Consider the following 21,552-nt stretch of genomic DNA (forward strand, 5'->3'; position numbering starts at 1 on the left):
GATCTCGCTGATGAAGATATGGGGCCGGTTTAAGAAATGCATCAAAACCTGCCTCAAGTTCAAAGAACTTATTCGGGTTCCTTTTTGGGGTCCAGTTACAGTGCGGGTCATAAGTTCGAGTATGTCTGTTTCAATTTATCATGTTAACAAATTATCTCGCAAAATAAAAATGTATCTAAATTTTTTTAATGGTCGGTTTTATGAACAAAATATGAATTTACAAGAGTACCAAAACATTTGAACCGCAGTGTTTTTAAAGGAGAGACTGCGATGAACAGCATGGAAATAAAATAAAACGAATTTGAATAAACCATTCTTATTGAAGAATCTTAAACTGCATACAGTTTTGAAATCCTGAATGATTTTTAAATATTGTAAAAAAACATAATTGGTTATGATTTTCAAAACATTAGAGCTTCAAATTGAGTGTAATAATTTGCATCTCTGAATACGAATGCTAATTATAGTTCAGACTCCGATTGGAAATTCAGGAACTGGATTGAACATTTTAAATATACCTTTATGGGTTGCAAAAATATGCCAAGGAGTTTTTATATTCAATGTAGAAAACTTCAAAGGATTCAAAATTAAGTTTTTTTTTAAATTATTTTCCCTCGTCCACCTTTGAAATTTTTACCTGTTACAGTCCCTAAAGTGTCAATTTGACACTCCTTACTAAAACCAATATATCTTGTTTCTCAACCGATTTAAGAAAAAGTTTTGTGTTTTTCATAACATATCTCAAATTTGTTTCTCAAATAACATCCAGCTAAAACACTTCAGTTTTCTGTTATTCAAAATCTAAGATAGAAGAATCGAAAGAAAACATGCTTCTTAAACAAGACTAGACCAGCTACGGAATGCTCAAAAAAATTTTACTTGATGTCGAAGAAAGCTGAAGTTAGAAGCTATACGTTGCACAGAAGGATATAATTTTTGAATTGTTTTTAGTATATGATCACAGAAAATGTAAAGAAAAGTGGTGTAAAACCGTACTTTTCAAAAAATAAATCGTCAAAATTGATTAAGTCACACCAGATAAATGTTGAAAAGAAGATTTAAAAGTTTACGTAATTGGGTACATTTTTGCATCGTTAGATTTTCAAAAGACGAAGCACAGAGTTTATGACGAATTATCATAGGCAGCTATTTTTTGAACTTTTTGTCATTTTGCAATTTCTCAGATTTTCTAAGAAGTGTATTCGAAAAATGCAACACTTTGTTTTGTGAATAACTTTTGAATTCATGGATGAAATTTTCAACAAAGCTATTTGGTAATGTAATGTTTTTATGTGCAAGTTTTCTGTCAAGCATTTTTTAAGATAGCGTGCAATGAAGAAGATTTACGATTTTAAAATTTGGGAAACACGTGCGCCGTCTGTAATGAATACTTATTTTAACCATCTTATTTTTCGAATCAAGGCTACCTATGATAACGTTTTCTGTTTCCTGAAGCTTGACCTTATAAGAGCAAGTTCACTGGTGTTGGGAAAAAGTGGTAGAAATTTTGTCACTTTTTGCACATTTTGAAAATTTTGCCATGCAAAAACATTTTCAAGATCTGTGGCCTTCAAGTTTTTCTACAACACGTGTTGTATTTTCGCATGCTGTGATGCAAAAATAGCTATATTTCTATCACATACGGCTGAAATAGAAACAGTGTTGTAAAAAATACAACGCCCAAAGATCTTGAAAACAGTTTTGCATGGTAAAATTTTCAAAATGTCAAAATTTCTACCACTTTTTCCCAACACCAGTGAACTTGCTCTAAATAACTCAAAATTTCGAATTTGGTCTAAGTATTAACAAATTCAGCCGATTGTCCTCCAACGACGCAAATACAATATATTTGACTTTTTATCATATTTGAGTATTGGCACGATTCCAGATCCAACTTAAACACAGTATAAACTTTTTGGGACCTTTTGAAGTGCCTTAAAGTGAAAACGGTCGTATTTGGAGGCAGTCTTTTTTTGTATTTCAAGCCAATCATCGTGTCAATCTTAATGAAACACTGAGTAATTTGCAGTTCCCACAGATCGTTAGCGTCCTCAAGTAGGCTAGACAATCAATTTTTTTTTTTTTTTCGCCTTTCTTTTCATCTCCAAAAAATACAGGCGAGACTTGTCTTCGAAAAGTTTTTGGTTGGAAACCGGCCAGGTGACCGCTAAAGAGTTCGTTTGCTGTCCATTACTAAGTTTTTCAAAATATTTTGCGCACGATTTGACCACCGTATTTTGATTATATTACCAGTGGTTTTTAGTATATGAATTTTGGTCGAATAGTTGATTTCTAGCTGTTTTCGGGTCTCCCAATGGGACTTTTCTGGATTTTTCTCGATCCTGCACAAAAAATTTTGTCAATGAACTTCAGTATTGAACGCTTTCTCAAAAACAACTTGACAGATTGTCACCAAATTTTGTACACGTATACATTACATTACTTGGTAGCTCAATTGAAAGTTTCATCAATGCATTCAAAGGAATTCACAAAACAAATTGTTATTTTTTTCGAATACACTCCTCAAGACATACATAAATTGAACTTTCCACTGAATTTTGAGTATATTAAGGTGAAATTTCCGTAATAAATTTATATTCACCAGAAAGGATATTTCATACCAACTCTGGTGTAATTACATTAGCGCTGCGATACTTTACAGAAACATGAAAATAAAAGTGTGACATACTTTCTGAACTATCACAAGTCAGCACAAACTACAGCAGTTGCTTGTTCGTTTCGAAATTGGGTGGAACTGAATGGCAAAAACGACCAAATCATAAATTTGTTAGTACCAGTTGAGTATTTTGGTGTTGAACGTTGCCTACACTAATTTCTATCTGCGTTAAAAACGCTGAGCCTATCTAATAATGTCTAATTTCGATACCGACAGGTGTGCGAAAACGGCGAAAACAGACAAAAAACGCAAACGTGCGCGTAAATTTTGTGGATTTACTTTAAGATTTATATTTATCATATTTTCTAAAAGTATTGCAATGCTAATAAACTTGGTTGCTGATAAAAAAAAATTTATTGCGAAAATCTTGCGTGAATAGATTGAGTCGATTTGGGGTCATTTCAGAACCCTGGGGTCTGAAAGGCTTCGTTTTGGTTCAAAAGTAATCCAAGTCCAAGTAATTGGTCCAAAAACCATAAACAGACTCGGTTCCACAGAAGAACCAAAAATGAAGTAGATTTTTCAGTACAAAATATTCAATTTTCCGATACAAATATAAATACCCAAATTTACTCATTTAAACGTTATTTAAAAATTCTGCAAAAAATTATAGATGAGTTTTGAACCAAAACAAAGCTTTTTAATCTCTAGGTTTGAGAACTTCGAAATTGTCTCCAAATCGACTCAGTCTATTGAATATACTCAAAATCCAGTGCAAAATTGATTTTAGTGCAAGATAATCTGAGAAAAGAGAAATTGACAAAAAGTTAGGAAAAAAGCTTCTTTTGAAAATTCGTCAAAATTTCTATGTTTCGTATTTTAAAAATCTAAAGATTCGAAAATGTTCCAAGTTACGTCACCTTTTCAATTCTGTTTGAATAGTTATGTTATGTTTCTGTTATGATTTCAACAATTTTGACAGTTCATTGATTAAAAAGTCAGTTTTAGACCACTTTTTTAAATTTTTTGTGGTCATGATGTCAAAAAATATATAAAAAAATACATCCCTATATGCAATGTAGAGTTTCTAACTTCGGATTTCTTGGACACTAAGTGAATTTTTTTTACATGTCGTAGCAGATCTTCATTTTTTTATCCGAAACATGTTTTTTCTGATTTTTATTCTTAGATATTGAATAACGGAAAACTGAAGTGTTGTGGGTGAATATTGTCTGAAAAACATATTTGAGTCACATTACGAGGATTTCAAAACTAAATATTACATTTTTATACAAAATCGGTTGAAAAACAAGAGAGATGTAGCTGTTTAAAACGAGGAGCATCAAAGTGACACTCAATGTCTGATTTTCCTAGGCGTTCGGGCTACGTTCATTAAAAAGTGATGATGCAAAATCAAAGATTTCAAGAATTCGTTGAAGTTCCCCGAAGATTTTTTTTATTTGGATTCACCCGAATGAAGTTACAAGCCGCCAAACTTCCAATAGTGTCATATTGATACTCAAGAGCGGATTAGGGTTAAGAAAAAAATGCCGAAGTGCCGAAAAAATGATCGCTTTAAGTTTGAAGCGCTATTCGCTAATCGCTAGCTGTTGACCAAGACGAAAAAAATATCAAATTCTTCTTTTGTCCCGCCCTTTCCCTCATCGATTTTTTCACCCCAAGGGAGAATAAATAAAGTTTCAAGTTTATAATTAAAACTTAATTGCTCAAATGCTTATACCTACAATTATTTGAGCAGAACAAAACTGTCGAAGGTAGGAAAATTATAACCTCTGTGTTCTACAAATAAAAAAAATTGAACAGAATTTGGAGATGGCTATATCTCCTTTTTTATAATTTTTTATTGAAATTTACTCGATTTATCGGATTTGTGCAAAGTAGATACAGTGAATCCCCGATTTTGTCACCCCCTTGGGGGTGACAAATTGGGGACAGTGACAAAATCGGGTAGTTTTTAAAAAGCACCCTTTTATAATAATTCTGTTCAGATCAATCAGAAACATAATTATTGCGTCATTTAAAACAGTTGAGCGTGTTTTTTGTGTGCTTTTAGTTGATACTTAATGCGTTGAATCTCTTTTTCATCGAAATATCATTAAATTTTTATGGTTTGTTCCTGAAAACACTCTGTTGGACCGGTATTATCAAGAAGAATCAATGATTCAGTGATTAAAATACCTGTATGACCTAATAAAAAAACAAGGTATGAAACAAGTTTAAAAAAATGTATTGCTCTAAACAACTCCCAATAATAAAAATCAAACCTGACAACTGGGGGAGCATTCCTTCTGCCTATTTCGAATGAAGCTTTACGGATATTAGACAACATAGTTGATTGGGCTGATTCTTTAGATTTGTCGATAAATGACGTCATCTTCTTGTGGCGTATTAGGGAAATTGCTTTGAAGAAAGCTGAATTGAGACCGTCAGAGCCAAAGGGGTAGGGGAGAATGAGGATACTTGATCCCTGGGGATACTTGATTCCTTAGCTATATCTCGAAACTGGAATGTCTTACAAAGATCAAATGTTCTAGAAAAATGTGCCAAAATGAGCAAAATAACAATGCTTGTAGTTTAAAATTTTTTAACAAAATAATTGTTTGAGTAATTGAACTTTGTTTGAAAAATTTCACTAAGTGTAACTTGAAGATCTTTTTTCATCACTTTAAAATGTTCCTTACTTGGGAAAATTATGAAAAAAATATTTGTTCCAATGTATCAATCGCTCGAGCGTAAAATGAACTTCATAATGCCATATTTTCAAAGTAATGGAAAACTCTCAACTTTTTTCAGAAAAAGTTTTCTAAAATGTTGATTATGGGTACAATTGATCCCCTAGAGTTGGGTACAATTGATCCCCCTTCCAAAAGGCATATTCTTCTTCTGAATTGATCGTTATGATTGCTGATTACGAAATTACTAATATTTATCCAAAAACTAATATTTATCGAACAATTGTCTGAAGAAAAGAGCAAAAATAATTAATTTTCTCTTAATTATATAAAATAGCGCCTTTAAGTATGCAATGTTTTTAGTGTTGAAACAAAGTTATAGAATCTTCTTGTTATGTCTGCTATAAATTGTGAAATGAGAACAAACATGACCAAAATAGTCAATTAAGATTCTATCTTGGGGTTTTGTTTCATTTTTATACAAGGATTAGGGCTTCCTGAATAAAAGATCAAGCCTCCTTCATTAGGGGATCAAGTCTCCCCTAAGTTCAGAAAAATCGCAATTTTTTTACTCCCACGAAAATGCTTCTAGTTCATCAACGGGTTCATGTATCGTTCTAATTTTTGGAGCATAGAAACTTGAAGTTACAAGCTGTCAGAAAATGTCAAAGACGGCGAGTTGCTAAATTTTTCCAAAAAGATATGGTGAAAATAAGAAAAGGGGATCAAGTATCCCCACTCTCCCCTATAGGAGAAAAATTGGTCGATTTAGAGTTTGGAATGTCAACCAATTTTTCATTTTTCAAATTTTATTGCTGATTTTTTCAGATTTTTAGGATTTTATTTACTGTTGTGTTTAACCTTAAAATAAGTAAGATTAACTTAGCTTTTATCGCGTAAGAAAGCGAATGCAAACGCAAAAAAGGAACTTGAATGCCCTATTTTAAATAAGGAAATGAATTCTCGTTCATTTGTACCTTGAACGTGGAACCGTATACTCGATCTTTTATTAAAACCATATTTCTTCATCCGACCTCCTCCTGCTGATACATCATTTCATAACATTTACATACCTACTTTTTGTTAGAATGAAAAACACAAATTTTCGAAAAATATTTGGAAATTGGAAGAACACAACCACTTGAAAGCGTGTTTTCTCGAAATAAGCTATTTCGCAATCTTAACCCTTTGGCTCCAAGGGTTCAAAAAACAAGCTTGTTGATCATATCGATGATTTGTTGCGTCATCATATTTATTATTTTGATTGTATTTACCGACTTTATTATTGTTTAAATGTGGAAAGAAACACTTGTATAAAATCGGACATCTTTTCTTAATGTCATTCATAAGTCGCTATCGATGTAGTCATGTTGTATAACAATGTTGTCAATAGACGCGATATCAATTGATAATCATCTCAAATGGAGAAGGTTTGAATCTGAGTATCTTTACATAAAATAAAAAAATTGTGACTGTAGTATGTAATTTCGTTGCAAACAATCTTTTGTGCAATTCATTCCATTGTGTTGTTTGATAATTTTACACTATTCTCATTAAAATCTTTAACCTGTTTTCCCTTTTTTTAAACTTGCAGGAGCATTGTCAAACATAAACATGTAAACAATTGCTATTAGAACTTAAAACGAAGGCTACAATGAATTAATAACAACTTAACAATGTCAATTAATTCTATAGTGATTTTATCTTAATTTTATTTGAACTGATCTGTGAAATCTCTAAAAAACTGTAATGTAAAAGTAAATATCTCTACCATTTAAAAACAAAAGCTGATTGAGGGATGCTAAAAATAGTTTTAAATTATTTGACACCTTTTTTGCTATCTTAATATGTAGATATTGCGAGCAAGTACCAAAAGAGGGAAAATGACACTCAATACATCTTTCTTCTAACTCCGGTACGCATTCCTCCAATAGATCCAATTAAGTAATCAGAATGATGTCCAATGTCACCTCAACTTGGTTAATGACAAAAAGTTTATTCTATCCATAACAATTCGAGAGATTGATACAAATATATGGGAGTTAGCGATCTTCAATTAGCGGAACCAAAAAATAGCGGAACTTTTTAATTCGCTAGATCAATCAAAACATAGCGGCAAAATTAAACCGCTAGCGAAAAGCTAGCGGACTAACTAGCGATTAGCGAATTAGCGCTTTTGTGCCGAACACTGGATTGGAAAATGGCGTCCAAGCAAGAGGAGCTACAAATCAGAAGTCAGAACATTGTACATGCGTCGTGAAAATCCAAACTACACTCACGTAGAAATAGCAAAATCGTGAATGTGGCGAAATCAACCGTCACGAAAGTAATAAAAGTGTTCGGGGAACGTATTTTGACAACTAGCGAGCCGGAATCTGGGAGAAATCGAAATCCGGAAGCCGCAGTGACGATCAGAAGAGTGACTAGCACTTTCAAGCGAAACTCCAATCTCTCCGTTCGAGGTGTCGTCAATGAGTTGGGAATATCGTTCATAACCGTGCATGGAGCTTAAAAACGATCCGAACCATCGACTCATAAGAAGGTAGTGGCTGCTAATCGCAATGAAAAGCACAACCTCACGGCAAAAACAAAATCTCGGATGCTGTATACGACATGGTTGACAAAGTTTGATTGCGTGGTAATGGACGAAGAAAACATACGCCAAGGCAGACTTCAGGCAGCTTCCTAGATAAGAAAATAATATAGCAACCAAAAGGGAGAAGGCAGCAGACATTTTCAAACATATTGAACTATCAAAGTTTGCCAAGAAATATCTCGTTTGGGAAGCTATCTGTACCTGAGGCTTGTAAAGCGACATTTTCATTGCAGCCGGACCGTCAAAGAGGAAATTTACGTAAAAGAGTGTCTCCAAAAGCGTTTGCTGTCTTTCCTGAAGAACTGTTTATTTTCGGATTTGTCATCCTGCCATTATGAAATAAATGCCATGTAGTGGTATGCCGCTAACAAAACGCAGGTTGTGACCAAGGATAAGAATCCTCCCAACACACCAGAACTTCTCCTAATTTTATTTCTCAATCAGTTAGATATAAGATGAAAAGCAAAGAAGATAAAAAGATAAATTATGAAAGGATGAATATATTTCGATTCCAGCACCATAAATATCATACTAATCTAAAAAACTTAGTTCAGCATATACTGCTCAACATTGTTTCCGGCCAACTGGAAAACCAAATCCGGAGTCGTCGCCGAACCAAACGGAATCCATTCGTTCGGAAGCCCAGCATCTTTTCGAGCGGCGTTGAGAGCATACCGGAGGGCAAAGATCACCACGATTGTCATGTTCAATGCTGGCTCCCCGGTGGCCTTCGATCGAAGGACCCCAACCGGATTGGAACTATTTCTGAGGAAACTCACACGGAAATCAATCGGAATGTCCTTAGCGCCAGGCGGTTTGTAGGTCCAGGTACGATTGGTAACCAGCTCACCGGTTCTGCTATCGGTGACCAGGGCTTCCGTTAAAAAGTAGCCGATTCCCATTACGAAGGCTCCCTCGATTTGCCCAACATCGATTCCGGGGCTAAGACTCTCTCCGGTGTCTTCAAGAATGTCGACCCGCTTGACCTGGACGTTCCCGGTGAGAATATCGACCTCGATCTCGGCACAGCTAAGCCCGTAGATGTAGTACCCTTTGACGTCGTCAACCCGCCACTGAGCCTCGGCACACAGATCTATGTTTCGAACGTATGCTAGTTTGGCGATGGTCGGCCAATCGGCTTGAGCGTTCTCCTTGCGAACCGGACTAAGGCGTTCCTGAAGCATGTCGCATGCCTTTTTGGCGGCCTGAAATAGTGGAAATAATGTTAGAGAAGCTAGACAATGTTTGAAGATGGAAAAACTTACGTAACAAACGGCTTCGCTAGTCATACTGCCACCAGTGACAATAGCATTCGGAGAAGTATTGGTAGCGGATGGTTTGATGCTGACCATTTCCAGGGGGATTCCAAGACTGAAAGCAACCGTTTGAGCGACTTTAGTGTTCATACCTTGACCCATTTCGATGCCACCGTGGGTCACAGAAACTGTTCCATCTCCTCCAAATACAGAAACGATACAGTTGAGCTGACCAAAATATTCCAACCAGTACTGAAGAGGAACGATAGCAATTCCTCGCTTCTTCCAGCGGTTCTTGGCGTTGAAGTCATCGATAGCACGCTTACGGTCGTTGTACTCGACATCCTTCAGGAAAGTCGGCATCAACTGTTTGATTTTATTATCACTGGCCATGTTAGCCATGCGGACATCTATTGGGTCCAATCCCATTTCATGCGCTATATGTTCCATGATGTTTTCAATCATGGCAACTCCTTCAGTCGTTCCCGGTGCTCTACACCACGTATTGCTGGGTGCATCTGTTTTAACAGCTTTCCCGACAATCTTCCAATTTTTGTTATCGTAGCAGTTCTTGAAGAACTCGGTCGCAGCCATTTGCACTGATTCGTTCATCGTGATTCCGTAGTCTTGCACGAAATTATTGGTCAGCTTCTCGATGTGACCCGTTTTGTCGACATCGGCGCTGTAATCGCTTATACAACCGAATCGCTTCCCAATCGATGACATATTGTGCTCAATGGTCAGAACCAATCTTACCGGACGCTGCAGCAGATGAGCAGCCAGGGCGCAAGCGCAAGCTATTTGAGACGCTCGGGATATTTTACACCCATAAGCGCCTCCCAAACGTCGCACATACAGATTCAAACTATTCACTGGAACCTTCAGACATTCCGCAATTGCCAGCTGCGTAAGATCCATCCACTGAGTGGACGAATACACATCCATACCATCCTCGATCGGAACGCAGACACACGTCTGTGCTTCCATCGTATAGTGATACTGATTCCCGATCTCAAAACGCCCTTTCACCTGCTTGCTATCACAGACTTCGGTCTTCACTCGATAGCCCTTGCCTCGTTTGCTGGATTGTGCGTCGAAGAAGCGATCCTGTGCATCGACGTCCATCACAGCCTTCAACGTAGCATAGATCGGTTTGTTGTTGATTTTCTCGTATGTTATCCGAACAGCTTTGGCAGCTCTCTGTGCCTGGTTGAACGTTTCGGCCACAATCAAACCGGCAAATTGACTGTGGAATTTGACCTCTTCGCTGCAAAAAATTTCCTCCACCTCAAGATTACCGAGTCCCGCGGGCATGAAGTTGTTGTTGCCAGGGATGTCTTTCGCCGAGAAGAATGCAATCACTCCAGGGAGTTTCTGAAATGTTTCGAAAATATCTTAAATTAGAACCAAAGCCGAAGAATGAACAATACCATCCTAGTTTTATCCTGAGAAATTCAGGAGTTAGAAGCAAGTATGATCACGGTGTCTTTTTCGTAATAATTTAACCCTCATCCGCATTAGATTTCATTACCCTAATCAGCACTAGGAGTGTCAATTTGACACTCTAAGCTAAAATCGTCATAACTCTTTTTATATCTAACCGATTACAATGAAACTTATATCACTAGAATGTAATGTCCTTGTAATGTCAGTCAAATAGGATTAGAACATTATATATATATATATATATATATATATATATATATATATATATATGTATATATATATATATATATATATATATATATATATATATATATATATATATATATATATATATATATATATATATATATATATATATATATATATATATATATATATATATATATATATATATATATATATATATATATATATATATATATATATATATATATATATATCTAAAGCTTAGGGGAGAATGAGGATACTTGATCCCTGGGGATACTTGATTCTTTAGCTATATCTCGAAGCTGGAATGACTAACGAAAATCAAATGTTCTAGAAAAATGTGCCAAAATGAGCAAAATAACAATGCTTGCAGTTTAAAATTTTTTATTAAAATAATTGTTTGAGTAATTGAACTTTGTTTGAAAAATTTCACAAAATGTAACTTGAAGATCTTTTTTCATCATTTTAAAATGTTCCTTACATGGGAAAATCATGAAAAAAATATTTGTTCCAATGTATCAATCGCTCGAGCGTAAAATGAACTTCATAATGCCATATTTTCAAAGCAATGGAAAACTCTCAACTTTTTTCAGAAAAAGTTTTCTAAAATGTTGATTATGGGTACAATTGATCCCCTAGAGTTGGGTACAATTGATCCCCCTTCCAAACGGCATATTCTTCTTCTGAATTGATCGTTATGATTGCTGATAACGAAATTACTAATATTTATCCAAAAACTAATATTTATCAAACAATTGTCTGAAGAAAAGGGAAAAAATAATTAATTTTCTCTTAATTATAAAAAAAGCGCCTTTAAGTATGCAATGTTAATAGCGTTGAGACGAAGTTATAGAATTTTCTTCTTATGTCTGCTATAAATTGTGAAATGAGAACAAACATGACCAAAATAGTGATTTAACATTCTATCTTGGGGTTTTGTTTGATTTTTATACAAGTATTGGGGCTTCCTGAATAAAAGATCAAGTCTCCTTCATAAGGGGATCAAGTCTCCCCTAACTTCAGAAAAATCGCAATTTTTTTACACTCACGAAAATGCTTCTAGTTCATCAACGGGTTCAAGTATCGTTCTAATTTTTGGAGCATAGAAACTTGAAGTTACAAGCTACCAGAAAATGTTAAAGACGGCGAGTTGCTAAATTTTTCCAAAAAGATATGGTGAAAATAAGAAAAGGGGATCAAGTATCCCCACTCTCCCCTATAGTTTTCTCGTTATTCAGCATGAAAGAAAAAAAAAATCCGAAAAAACATGCCTCAGGAAAAGTGCTGTAGTTCATATATTACACGTCCAAAAAGTATTTGCTTTATGCATATGAAAGCTGAAGTTAATGTCTACATCATGAAGCCAAGAAATAATTTTTTAAATTTTTTTCAATGAAATGGTCACAAAAAGTTCGAAAAAGTGGTCTGAAACACCTACTTTTCATTCGATTGCTTGTAAATACTGTTCGAGCGATGGTAGAGTTTTTGAAAAAATATGACTACAAAATCTTTTAAAGTTCTAACATTTTTTCTGTCTTTAGAATTTCCATGCAACAAAAATTGAATTTAATGGAATTTTTCAAAGATGACTACTTTGTAAGATTTTTTTACAAATTGAAATTTCATCTGTTTTTGTGGTCCACCGTCAGGTTGTACCCGGATTTTCAGTACTTTTACTTTGTTTGGACCAATCAAAAGTATATTCATTGGAAAGCTAATTTAATCTACATTCTAGTGAGGTGCCAGGTGAATCTGCAATCTGAAATCTGAATCTGAAATCTGAATCTGAAATCTGAATCTGAAATCTGAATCTGAAATCTGAATCTGAAATCTGAATCTGAAATCTGAATCTGAAATCTGAATCTGGAATCTGAATCTGAAATCTGAATCTGAAATCTGAATCTGAAATCTGAATCTGAAATCTGAATCTGAAATCTGAATCTGAAATCTGAATCTGAAATCTGAATCTGAAATCTGAATCTGAAATCTGAATCTGAAATCTGAAATCTGAATCTGAAATCTGAATCTGAAATCTGAATCTGAAATCTGAATCTGAAATCTGAATCTGAAATCTGAATCTGGAATCTTAATCTGAAATCTGAATCTGAAATCTGAATGTGAAATCTGAATCTGAAATCTGAATGTGATATCTGAATATGAAATCTGGATCTGAAATCTGAGTCTGACACTTAGATCGAAATATCAAATCTGAATCGGAATTGAAACTTGAAATCTCAAATATTAAGTCTTTGTTAGTAGTCTTTAATTTAAAATCAGATATGTTATTATGAATAAATACTATTTCTTCAAACTTACCAAAGCATCTGAAGGATCTATTTGAGCAATTTTGGAATTGATTTCCGTTGCTAGGACAAATGCTCCGTACAGCTCTCCCGGTTGTGGGGCAAGATCATTCGAGAATTTAGCCTCACCAGCCGTCTGAGCTTGAGCTTCTATCTTCGGAATGTTCTTGGTAAGGGGCCAATTTTTCTCAACGGTATCAAACGATTGCTTTCCGGAAGATAGTGGACGCGTCAAAACAGTGCCACCGGATTCATACTCCGGTTTCAGAGTAATCTTTCCGCTAGGGGCAACACTAAGGACGAACTTATAGAACAATGATATGGCGAGATTTTTGCGGTATTTATCGGAAGCATCTGGGAGCACCCAGTCTGGATCAACCTCATCCTTAAGGGAACTGAAGGCAGCTTGAAGGGTTGCGTTGTCGAATAGATTCTTCCCGACTAGTAACTTTTCCGTTGCTTCTGCGTGGGTGAACTGAAAAAAAAACATCATAAATTACATTGATTCTCCAGAATATGGGATAAACCTTACATTTGGATTGATGCCTCCAAAACAAATCCTAGCCGATTCAACGCTGTTCATGGCAGCATTCATTTTAACCAAGAAAGCACCATTCACGTAAGCATGAGCGTTCTGAGCCCTGGGCATAATTTTGAACGATTTAAACAGGAACGACGCAGGATCCAGAGCAGGGAGGATGACATTTTTTATCAGTTTCTTGGTCATGTCCATCATGACGTAGTCTTTGGGAGCCACGCTTGATGTTTTACCACCGCTTTCGACTGGAATTGTAAAAAAATATATTACCTAACATTCAAAAAATGATGATATGGCGACCGTAAAAAAAGAACACAATAATAAAAATTATTCTGTAACTTACCGATAGTAAGTGTAGCGCCAATGGCTTCGAGCAGCAGATAGTTATCCGATGGAAATTCATGATGTTGGTTCTTGATACTTAAATTCCCAGCAATCGTTCCAGAATTCCTGACCGGAACATTGGCAATTAAGTCAACGTGTTTCATTATCTCTTTGCAGTACCCAAATTTATCGTTCTTTTCCGCTGCATTGGTTAAAATTTCCATATATTCGGTAAGCGATACATTTGCCCCAATGACCAGTTCATCACCAAGGGAATGACTATGGAGCTCATCGACCGAGTTGACGTCGATGAAAACTTGCAGATCATCGCTTCGTCGATAAACTCCATGAGCGGTATTTCCGGCAACCAGCATGTACGGTTTCTCCCCAATTTTATCCAGGATGGCGAAAATATCATTTATAGAGTATACTTTGTGCCATTCGGTGCCATCTTCAAACACCATATTCACTGGTCTCTTAACTTTCGAAGCATCCTCAGCTACCGAACACTTGCCAGCGCAAGCATTTCCAGTCTTGGGGCAAATTTTATTGAGATCCTCAATATCTTTGCAGGCTTCCACCAGTCTATCATCCGCATTAACGGCCAACGACTTAAATGCATCCAAAATCGGACGATATCCAGTGCAACGGCAGATGTTTCCACCGAAACTATTTTCTATCTCTTCCATTGAAACCTGACCCTTCTTGGACTCCATCAGGCTGTACATGTTCATGACCATCCCCGGGGAACAGTATCCGCACTGGGTTCCGTTGAAGTGGGCCAGCACCTTCTGGGCCGGATGATATCCGGCCTTTTTATTGCCGATACCTTCCACCGTGAGGATGTCCATGCCGTGGCAGGCAAATACCGGAAATAGGCACTGCAAAGTAAGATTTGTTGAAAATTAGGAGATACCTAGGTTTTATTCAAGTTGGGAGGGAGTAAATAGTTTCACTCTAATATGAGTTAAGCAGCTCTCCTAGAGTAAGCAATTTATCCTGCATTTCTGCAGACTGAGCATTGCTGAGCAATTCAGAACAGTTTTTTTTCAAAAGTGACTGAATTCAGGCATAAGATTTCAAATGTGTTTAACATAAACACGGAAAATGGTAAACAGAATGCAGTGATTTGAAATAGTAAATTAAAGAAGAAATTGAGGCATACACCTGATTTTTTTTTTTATCGAGGCGTTCAAATCGTTTTTCAAACTCCCAATAATAAAACATCAACTGACAACAATCAAGTTGACCTAATCTGCATCAGCCGAAAATGGAGAAGGAGCCTTCTTGATGTCCGCAACGAACGAAGCGCAGACATTGCATCTGACCATCACCTCGTCCTTGGCGAGATACGACTAAGAGTTGCGTGTGTCCAACGGAGCGAGGAGAAAGTCGGGTGTCGATACGACGTCCGCCGGTTGGAGAATCCAGAGGTGAAAAGGGCATACGTTGAACAGCTAGAATCCCGAGCCTCGGAATTGCCGACAGACGGAACAGTCGAAGAACAGTGGTGTGGAATCAAGAATGCCTTTATCACGACGAGCCATGGTACTCTCGGTAAAGTTTGTGGAAGAAGAAGTGAATGGATGTCGGATGAAACTTGGAGGATGGTCGATGATCGGAGAAAGGCGAAAGTCGGAATTGAGCAGACATGTACCGGGTCAGCCAAAGCAGCCACCCGCTTACGATATGCGGAGCTGGAAAAGGCAGTTAAACGAGCTTGTAGACGAGACAAGAGAGCCAGGACAAACTCCCTAGCCGAAGAGGGAGAAAGAGCCGCCGCCAATGGAGATATCCGATTACCTTATGACATCTCTCGCCGCCTCAGTAGGTCAGTTATTGATCGATCGAACAGATCAGCTCAAACGATGGACTGAGCACTTCGAACAACTCTTCCGAGTCATGAATAGCGATGGCCAACAAAACCCGCAGCTCGAAGCGCCAACAGCGAAAAAATAGCGGAAAAAATGAAATAGAAGCGGCAATCAAAAACATGAATTCCAACAAAGCACCTGGGATCGATTGCATCCCTGCTGAAATGCTGAAAGCCGACCCTGCCTTGTCAGCACAAATGTTGCACTGTCTTTTCGCTGACATTTGGGATACAACAACATTCCCGGCCGACTGGATGCAGGGTATCCTCGTGAAGGTCCCGAAGAAAGGATACCTGACAGAGTGCGGTAACTGGCGAGGCATAACGTTGATCTGTACAACCCTCAAAGTACTCTGCAAAGTGATCCTGAACAGGATCCAGGAGAAAATCGACGCTACACTCCGACGGCAACAAGCTGGATTTCGATCCGGACGATCATGTGTGGACCACATCACAACGCTACGAATCATACTGGAACAAATCAACGAATTCCAGGACTCTCTTCTGCTGGTGTTCGTTGATTTCGAAAAAACATTCGACCGACTTAACCATGAAAACATCTGGGCGGCTCTAAGGCGACGAGGAGTCCCAGAAAAATTAGTTAATCTCATCGAAGCACAATACAAGGCATTTTTGTGCAAGGTCTTGCACGACGGTGTCTTGTCCGAACCAATCCCGGTAACTGCTGGAGTGAGACAGGGATGTATCTTATCACCGCTACTTTTTCTCATCGTAATGGATGAGATTCTGACTGGATCGATCGACTGTGCACCGAACCGAGGATTGCCGTGGAATCCTTAAACAATGGAGCAACTGAACGACCTTGACAAAAGTGACAAAGTGTAGTGCTTCCAGTATCTTGGTAGCCAGTCTCCGAAACATCTGGCGGACACGCCAGATCTCTCTACGAACGAAAATCCGAATCTTCAACTCAAACGTCAATTCCGTATTGCTGTACGGGTGCGAAACTTGGTGCACATATGCAGTCAGTAACGAACAGAAAACTGCAAATATTTGTAAACTGCTGCCTGCGGAATATCATCCGCGTTTGGTGGTCTGGCAACTGGATCTCGAACTACATCGCCGGTGTAATCAAAGGGTCCTATTTATGCACCGGAGGATCGGCGCGGGATCATTATGTAAGTAAGTAAATAATAAAATAGTTAAATAAAGCTAGCTCAGAAAAATTGAGCAAATTTTCAATCTCCTTTATTTAATAATATGTGAATATATGTATCCAGTATAATACAGATTATTTTTTACAATATTCTGGAAATCATCCCAGACCATAGTTTGCATTATTTGTCCACTTAATTTTGAAAACCTAGACATGTCCGAATGTATCCGGTGAACCTGGAATAGTTTCCCTGCAATCAAGGTCACATAAAGGAAGGGGGCAATGAGGGACAATTGCCCCGGGCCACCCGGCTCAAAAGGACCCCCGAAGATGAAAAAAATTAATACATCTTTAAAACTGCTTCTAGAAACCTAAGAAAGAAAACTGAAACTAGAGAATCGGAATTCAAACGTAAAATATAACAGGTGAGGGGGCCCCGTGGAATAATATCTCGAGTAGTAGCCTTCCCTCCTAGAGTAAGCATTCGGCAAACTCTTAGAACTTGATTTCGAATTTTTTTAACACAAAATCCGAACAAATCTCAGCCAAATCTATTGATTATTCGAAAAAAAAAAAATCTTTAAGAAAGTCACGAAAACCCATCAAAATTACATTTTTATCGAAACATGTCAGCAGCGTTCAAGTCGTTTTAAAACTCGCAAAAACAATTTAGATAAAGCTCAAAAAACTGTTAACGATTTGGGTTTCTGTTAGAGCTAGACTGCAGTTTTCTTAGCATGTCCATTTTTCTTTGAAAACTATAGTATGTCCAAATAAATCCATGGAATCTGGAATGCTTACGTTTCATTCAAATATCACTATCTCTTATTTATTAAATTAAAATGTTTTTAGGATTGCTCAGCTAATCAACTGATAAGGTTAAAATATAAGATACTCTTTACATTAAAAAACGTTACGGTTTTTATGGCGGCTAGAATAACTTAAATTTATCGAATTAAAAAAAATACAGTAATCATAGTTTAAATGAACATTTTCAACGCGGGATAGGTAAAATAAAAAAAAGTAACCTCCCATTTACATGAAGTACAAACGTCTAGCACAGTGGTCGGCAACCTTTTAAAGGGTGATACGGTCAAAATTTGGTCAATATCAACTTGACGTATTTCTTTCAATTTTGCATTTAAAAAACCTGAACACCCCTAATTTTGAAGGTGTGTGTGTGTAGAATGTTGCTCCTATTTTGATTTTGTAATTCACTCTTCAGTTGTCAAAATGCCGTCCAAGGAAGATGAGCACCGTATCAAAATTTTGCTCGCGCATCGCGAAAATCCGAGCTACTCGCACGCAAAGCTGGCAAAATCGCTAAAGTTGCCAAATCAACCGTTACGAATGTAATTCAAGTGTTTGGGGAATGTTTGTCGACAGCCAGGAAGTCTGGATCGGGGGGAAATCGAAAACCGGAAGCCGCTGAGACGACAAAGAGAGTTGCCGGTAGTTTAAGCGAAACCCTAACCCCTCTCTCCAAGATGCCACAAATAAGCTGGGTGTATCGTCTACAACCGTGTATCGATCATAAAAACGAGCCGGACTATCGACTTACAAGAAGTTCTATACGGCACAGGATATTCCGGGACAGGAGTTCTATACGGCAAAAGAAAGGGGAAAGGTAGCAAATATTTCCAAGCACATGAAACTGTCAAAGTTCGCGAAGAAATATCTGGTTTGGCAAGCCATCTGTATCTGTGGCTTGAAAAGCAGCATTTTCAAAGCTTCCGGGACTGTCAACCAAGAAATTTACTTGAAAGAGTGTTTGAATAAACGTCTGCTGCCTTTCCTGAAGAAATACGGTTGTTCTGTACTGTTTTGGCCGGATTTGGCATCTTGCCATTACGGTAAAAAGGCCATGGAGTGGTACGCCACCAACAACGTGGAGGTAATTCCCAAGGAAAAGAACCCTCCCAACATGCCAGAGCTCCTCCCAATTGAGAAGTACTGGGCTATTGTCAAGCGGAACCTAAAGATAACCAAAAAAACTGCTAAGGACAAGCAGCAGTTCAAGGCAAACTGGCTTTCTGCGGCGAAGAAGGTGGACAAGGTGGCTGATGGCAGGGGTTAAGCGTAATTTCCGGGCCAATTCGGATTTGGAAAAGCGGAAGCCAAACTGAATATTTTTCCTGAATTTTATACTAATTAAACTTGAAAAAGAAATTTAATTTGATTTTTTAAATAAACGATCTCACCGATTTACACGCGTTTTCCCTTGACCAAATTTTACCGTATCACCCTTATAGTCGGAAGAGCCAAAACCATAAAATTTTCAATATTCTAGTGTTTTAAAGAGCCACACTAAAGATTTGCCGTTTTTGTTTTTAATTAAGAAAAAATATATAAGTTTCACAAAAATAACGTTAAAACCAATGAAGTTTTTTTTTTCAAATTCTTAGATATTTCTTTGAAACCCGTTTCTGATTACCATTAAGTACAACTCTTCTATCATGGTTCGATTTTATATAAATTTTAATGCGATTGCAAATTTCGAGTAAAGAAAATTTGAAATCCATATCAAGCTCAAATGAATTCTTTGCATGATGTTACAGTTGATTATTTAAACATATTAACGTAAGCAGAATATTTATAACTTCATCGGCAAATAAATGCTTTTAAAATAACATTGTGAAGGGAAAGAAATGTTCTTGAAATTATCAAGCGTTTTTTTATAACATTTTCGCAGTTTTGGCTTACCCTTCCAAATATCCATAAGGTCCATAAAAAAGTATGAGGCTAAATTTCACTGAAATTTATGTAGTTAAATATGAATCTCCAAAAATTTTGGTCCTGAAAACTGTCTACATATGTCATTTCAAATTTAGAACTGTCAAAATTCATGACGTCAGTCGAATGTGTCTTCAGAATTTCCTGCATCTAGAAAATTAAAAATCTTATATTATGTCACATGTGATCCTTCAGTAATGTGCGTCCAATTGAATAAAGGATGAAAATCAATACATTGTAGATTATTCATCGCTAAAGCTTAGATCATTGGTAAAATATATTTAGTTTGACCAGTATAAACTTGTAATAATATGATTTTGTAGTTTCGAAAAAAAAAAATATAAAAATAAATCAATGGTGATAACTCATCAAAAATGAAAAAAATTGTTCGCTACTGAAACTTTGTTCAAAATTAGTTTACTTTTGGCCAATCTTGGCTGTGGGCATCACACTTGAAATTTCTAACGTACACAAAGACTCAAAGGTTTACCTTTTTTGTAAATACATACTACCTATTTAATTTAAAAAAAAGTTGCATCGAGGGTTAAAGGTCAATTTAGTTATTGATTACAAGTATTTAGTCTGTGATTATGTTTCAAATAGATTTCATGAACTGAAATTTTCATTCATCCTCAAAGCTGATTCGAATTTGATAAGTTGTTGAACTTTGATTTTTAATCCTCAATTCTTAGTTCTTTATTCTTTATGTCATGAGTAAGCTTTCCAGTTTTTTGGTACTTATCCAGGCTTGACAAATCCGGATACTGGGTTTCTAAATTTCAAACTCCTAGCCGGGCAAATCCATCAAAAATTTAGGTATTTGCCCAAAAAAAAATTGCGAATTTCTTTAGCTCAAACAAGTTGAGAATTGGAAATTTTGCGAAATTTATAAATAAACCGGGAGAAAACTATGCTATTTTTTCGATAACCAGGCAACAAGACCGATCCGTGCATTTTCCAATTTTCTTTGAAAATTCGAACAAGCCCGGTTAAGATCGAACAATCTGGAATGCTATGACGCATGGCCGTAGGAACTCATTTCGGAGGTTCTGGTTAGACATTACCAAAATCAAATTTGTATTCCTGTTGTCATATTTAAGATCCTGTATCAAGTTTGAAGATTTTCTAGATTTTCGGTTCAAATCATCATTAGAAATTTGAAGTGAAAAGCAGTTTTGAAATCCTGCTTCAAATTTGATTTTGCATTTAGTTGAAAGTTTGATTTATGATTTCAGGAAGTCGGAGCCATTTTCAATATTTGGAACAATTTTCGATTATGAAAAATGGAAATAAGAAACCATCATGGGTTTATATCTCATGTTCAGATTAAAAGATCTATCTTCATTTTTATGCAGAACTTAATCTTCAAAACGCCAATCCATAATTGAAAAATCAGAATCAGATATGATACATCTCATAAGATTAATATTATAATTCAGTTTCACAAGTCGAATTAAAAATAAATAATCGAATTTATGAATCCAGATTGAAACCCAAAAAATCAGAATTAAAATACTTTGAAAATCCACTAATTCTTAAGTTTTCTCAAGGGCTGCTGAGAGTAAAATCTATAAAACCAGGCAGTCAGGAATGCTTACTTTATAAGCATAATTATGAGTTTGGGTTTGGATTTTGGATTGGGATTTTTGGAATTTGCGTTGATTTGAGCAGGGTTCCTCTTGTACCAAAAATTGATCATGACAAAAAATTAAAAATAAAAATGTATTCTGCAGTTGTTAAATCGGCAATACTGAGTTCCTCTATTGAATTTCTTATCCAATTCCAGTCTGAGATTTAAAATTAAAAATCAATTTTTTTCAACTAAACTAACCCAAATTTTTCTATAGAT

General features: G+C 36.4%; 1 protein-coding gene across 1 annotated transcript in view; it reads right to left on the reverse strand.

Moving 5' to 3' along the window:
- Positions 1–8,386: 8,386 nt before the first annotated feature.
- Positions 8,387–21,552, reverse strand: part of LOC129755104 (uncharacterized) — a 30,392-nt gene continuing 17,226 nt past the window's right edge. The window contains exons 4-8 of the mRNA XM_055751435.1: positions 14,000–14,861; positions 13,651–13,901; positions 13,132–13,593; positions 9,172–10,536; positions 8,387–9,111 (exon numbers count right to left, since the gene is read on the reverse strand). Of these exons, the coding sequence (XP_055607410.1) occupies positions 8,452–9,111; positions 9,172–10,536; positions 13,132–13,593; positions 13,651–13,901; positions 14,000–14,861 (3,600 nt within the window). The 3' untranslated portion in view covers positions 8,387–8,451. The remainder of the gene's footprint in view (positions 9,112–9,171; positions 10,537–13,131; positions 13,594–13,650; positions 13,902–13,999; positions 14,862–21,552) is intronic.

The sequence above is a fragment of the Uranotaenia lowii genome, chromosome 3, assembly GCF_029784155.1.
Source record: "Uranotaenia lowii strain MFRU-FL chromosome 3, ASM2978415v1, whole genome shotgun sequence".
Classification (NCBI taxonomy): Eukaryota; Metazoa; Arthropoda; class Insecta; order Diptera; family Culicidae; genus Uranotaenia; species Uranotaenia lowii.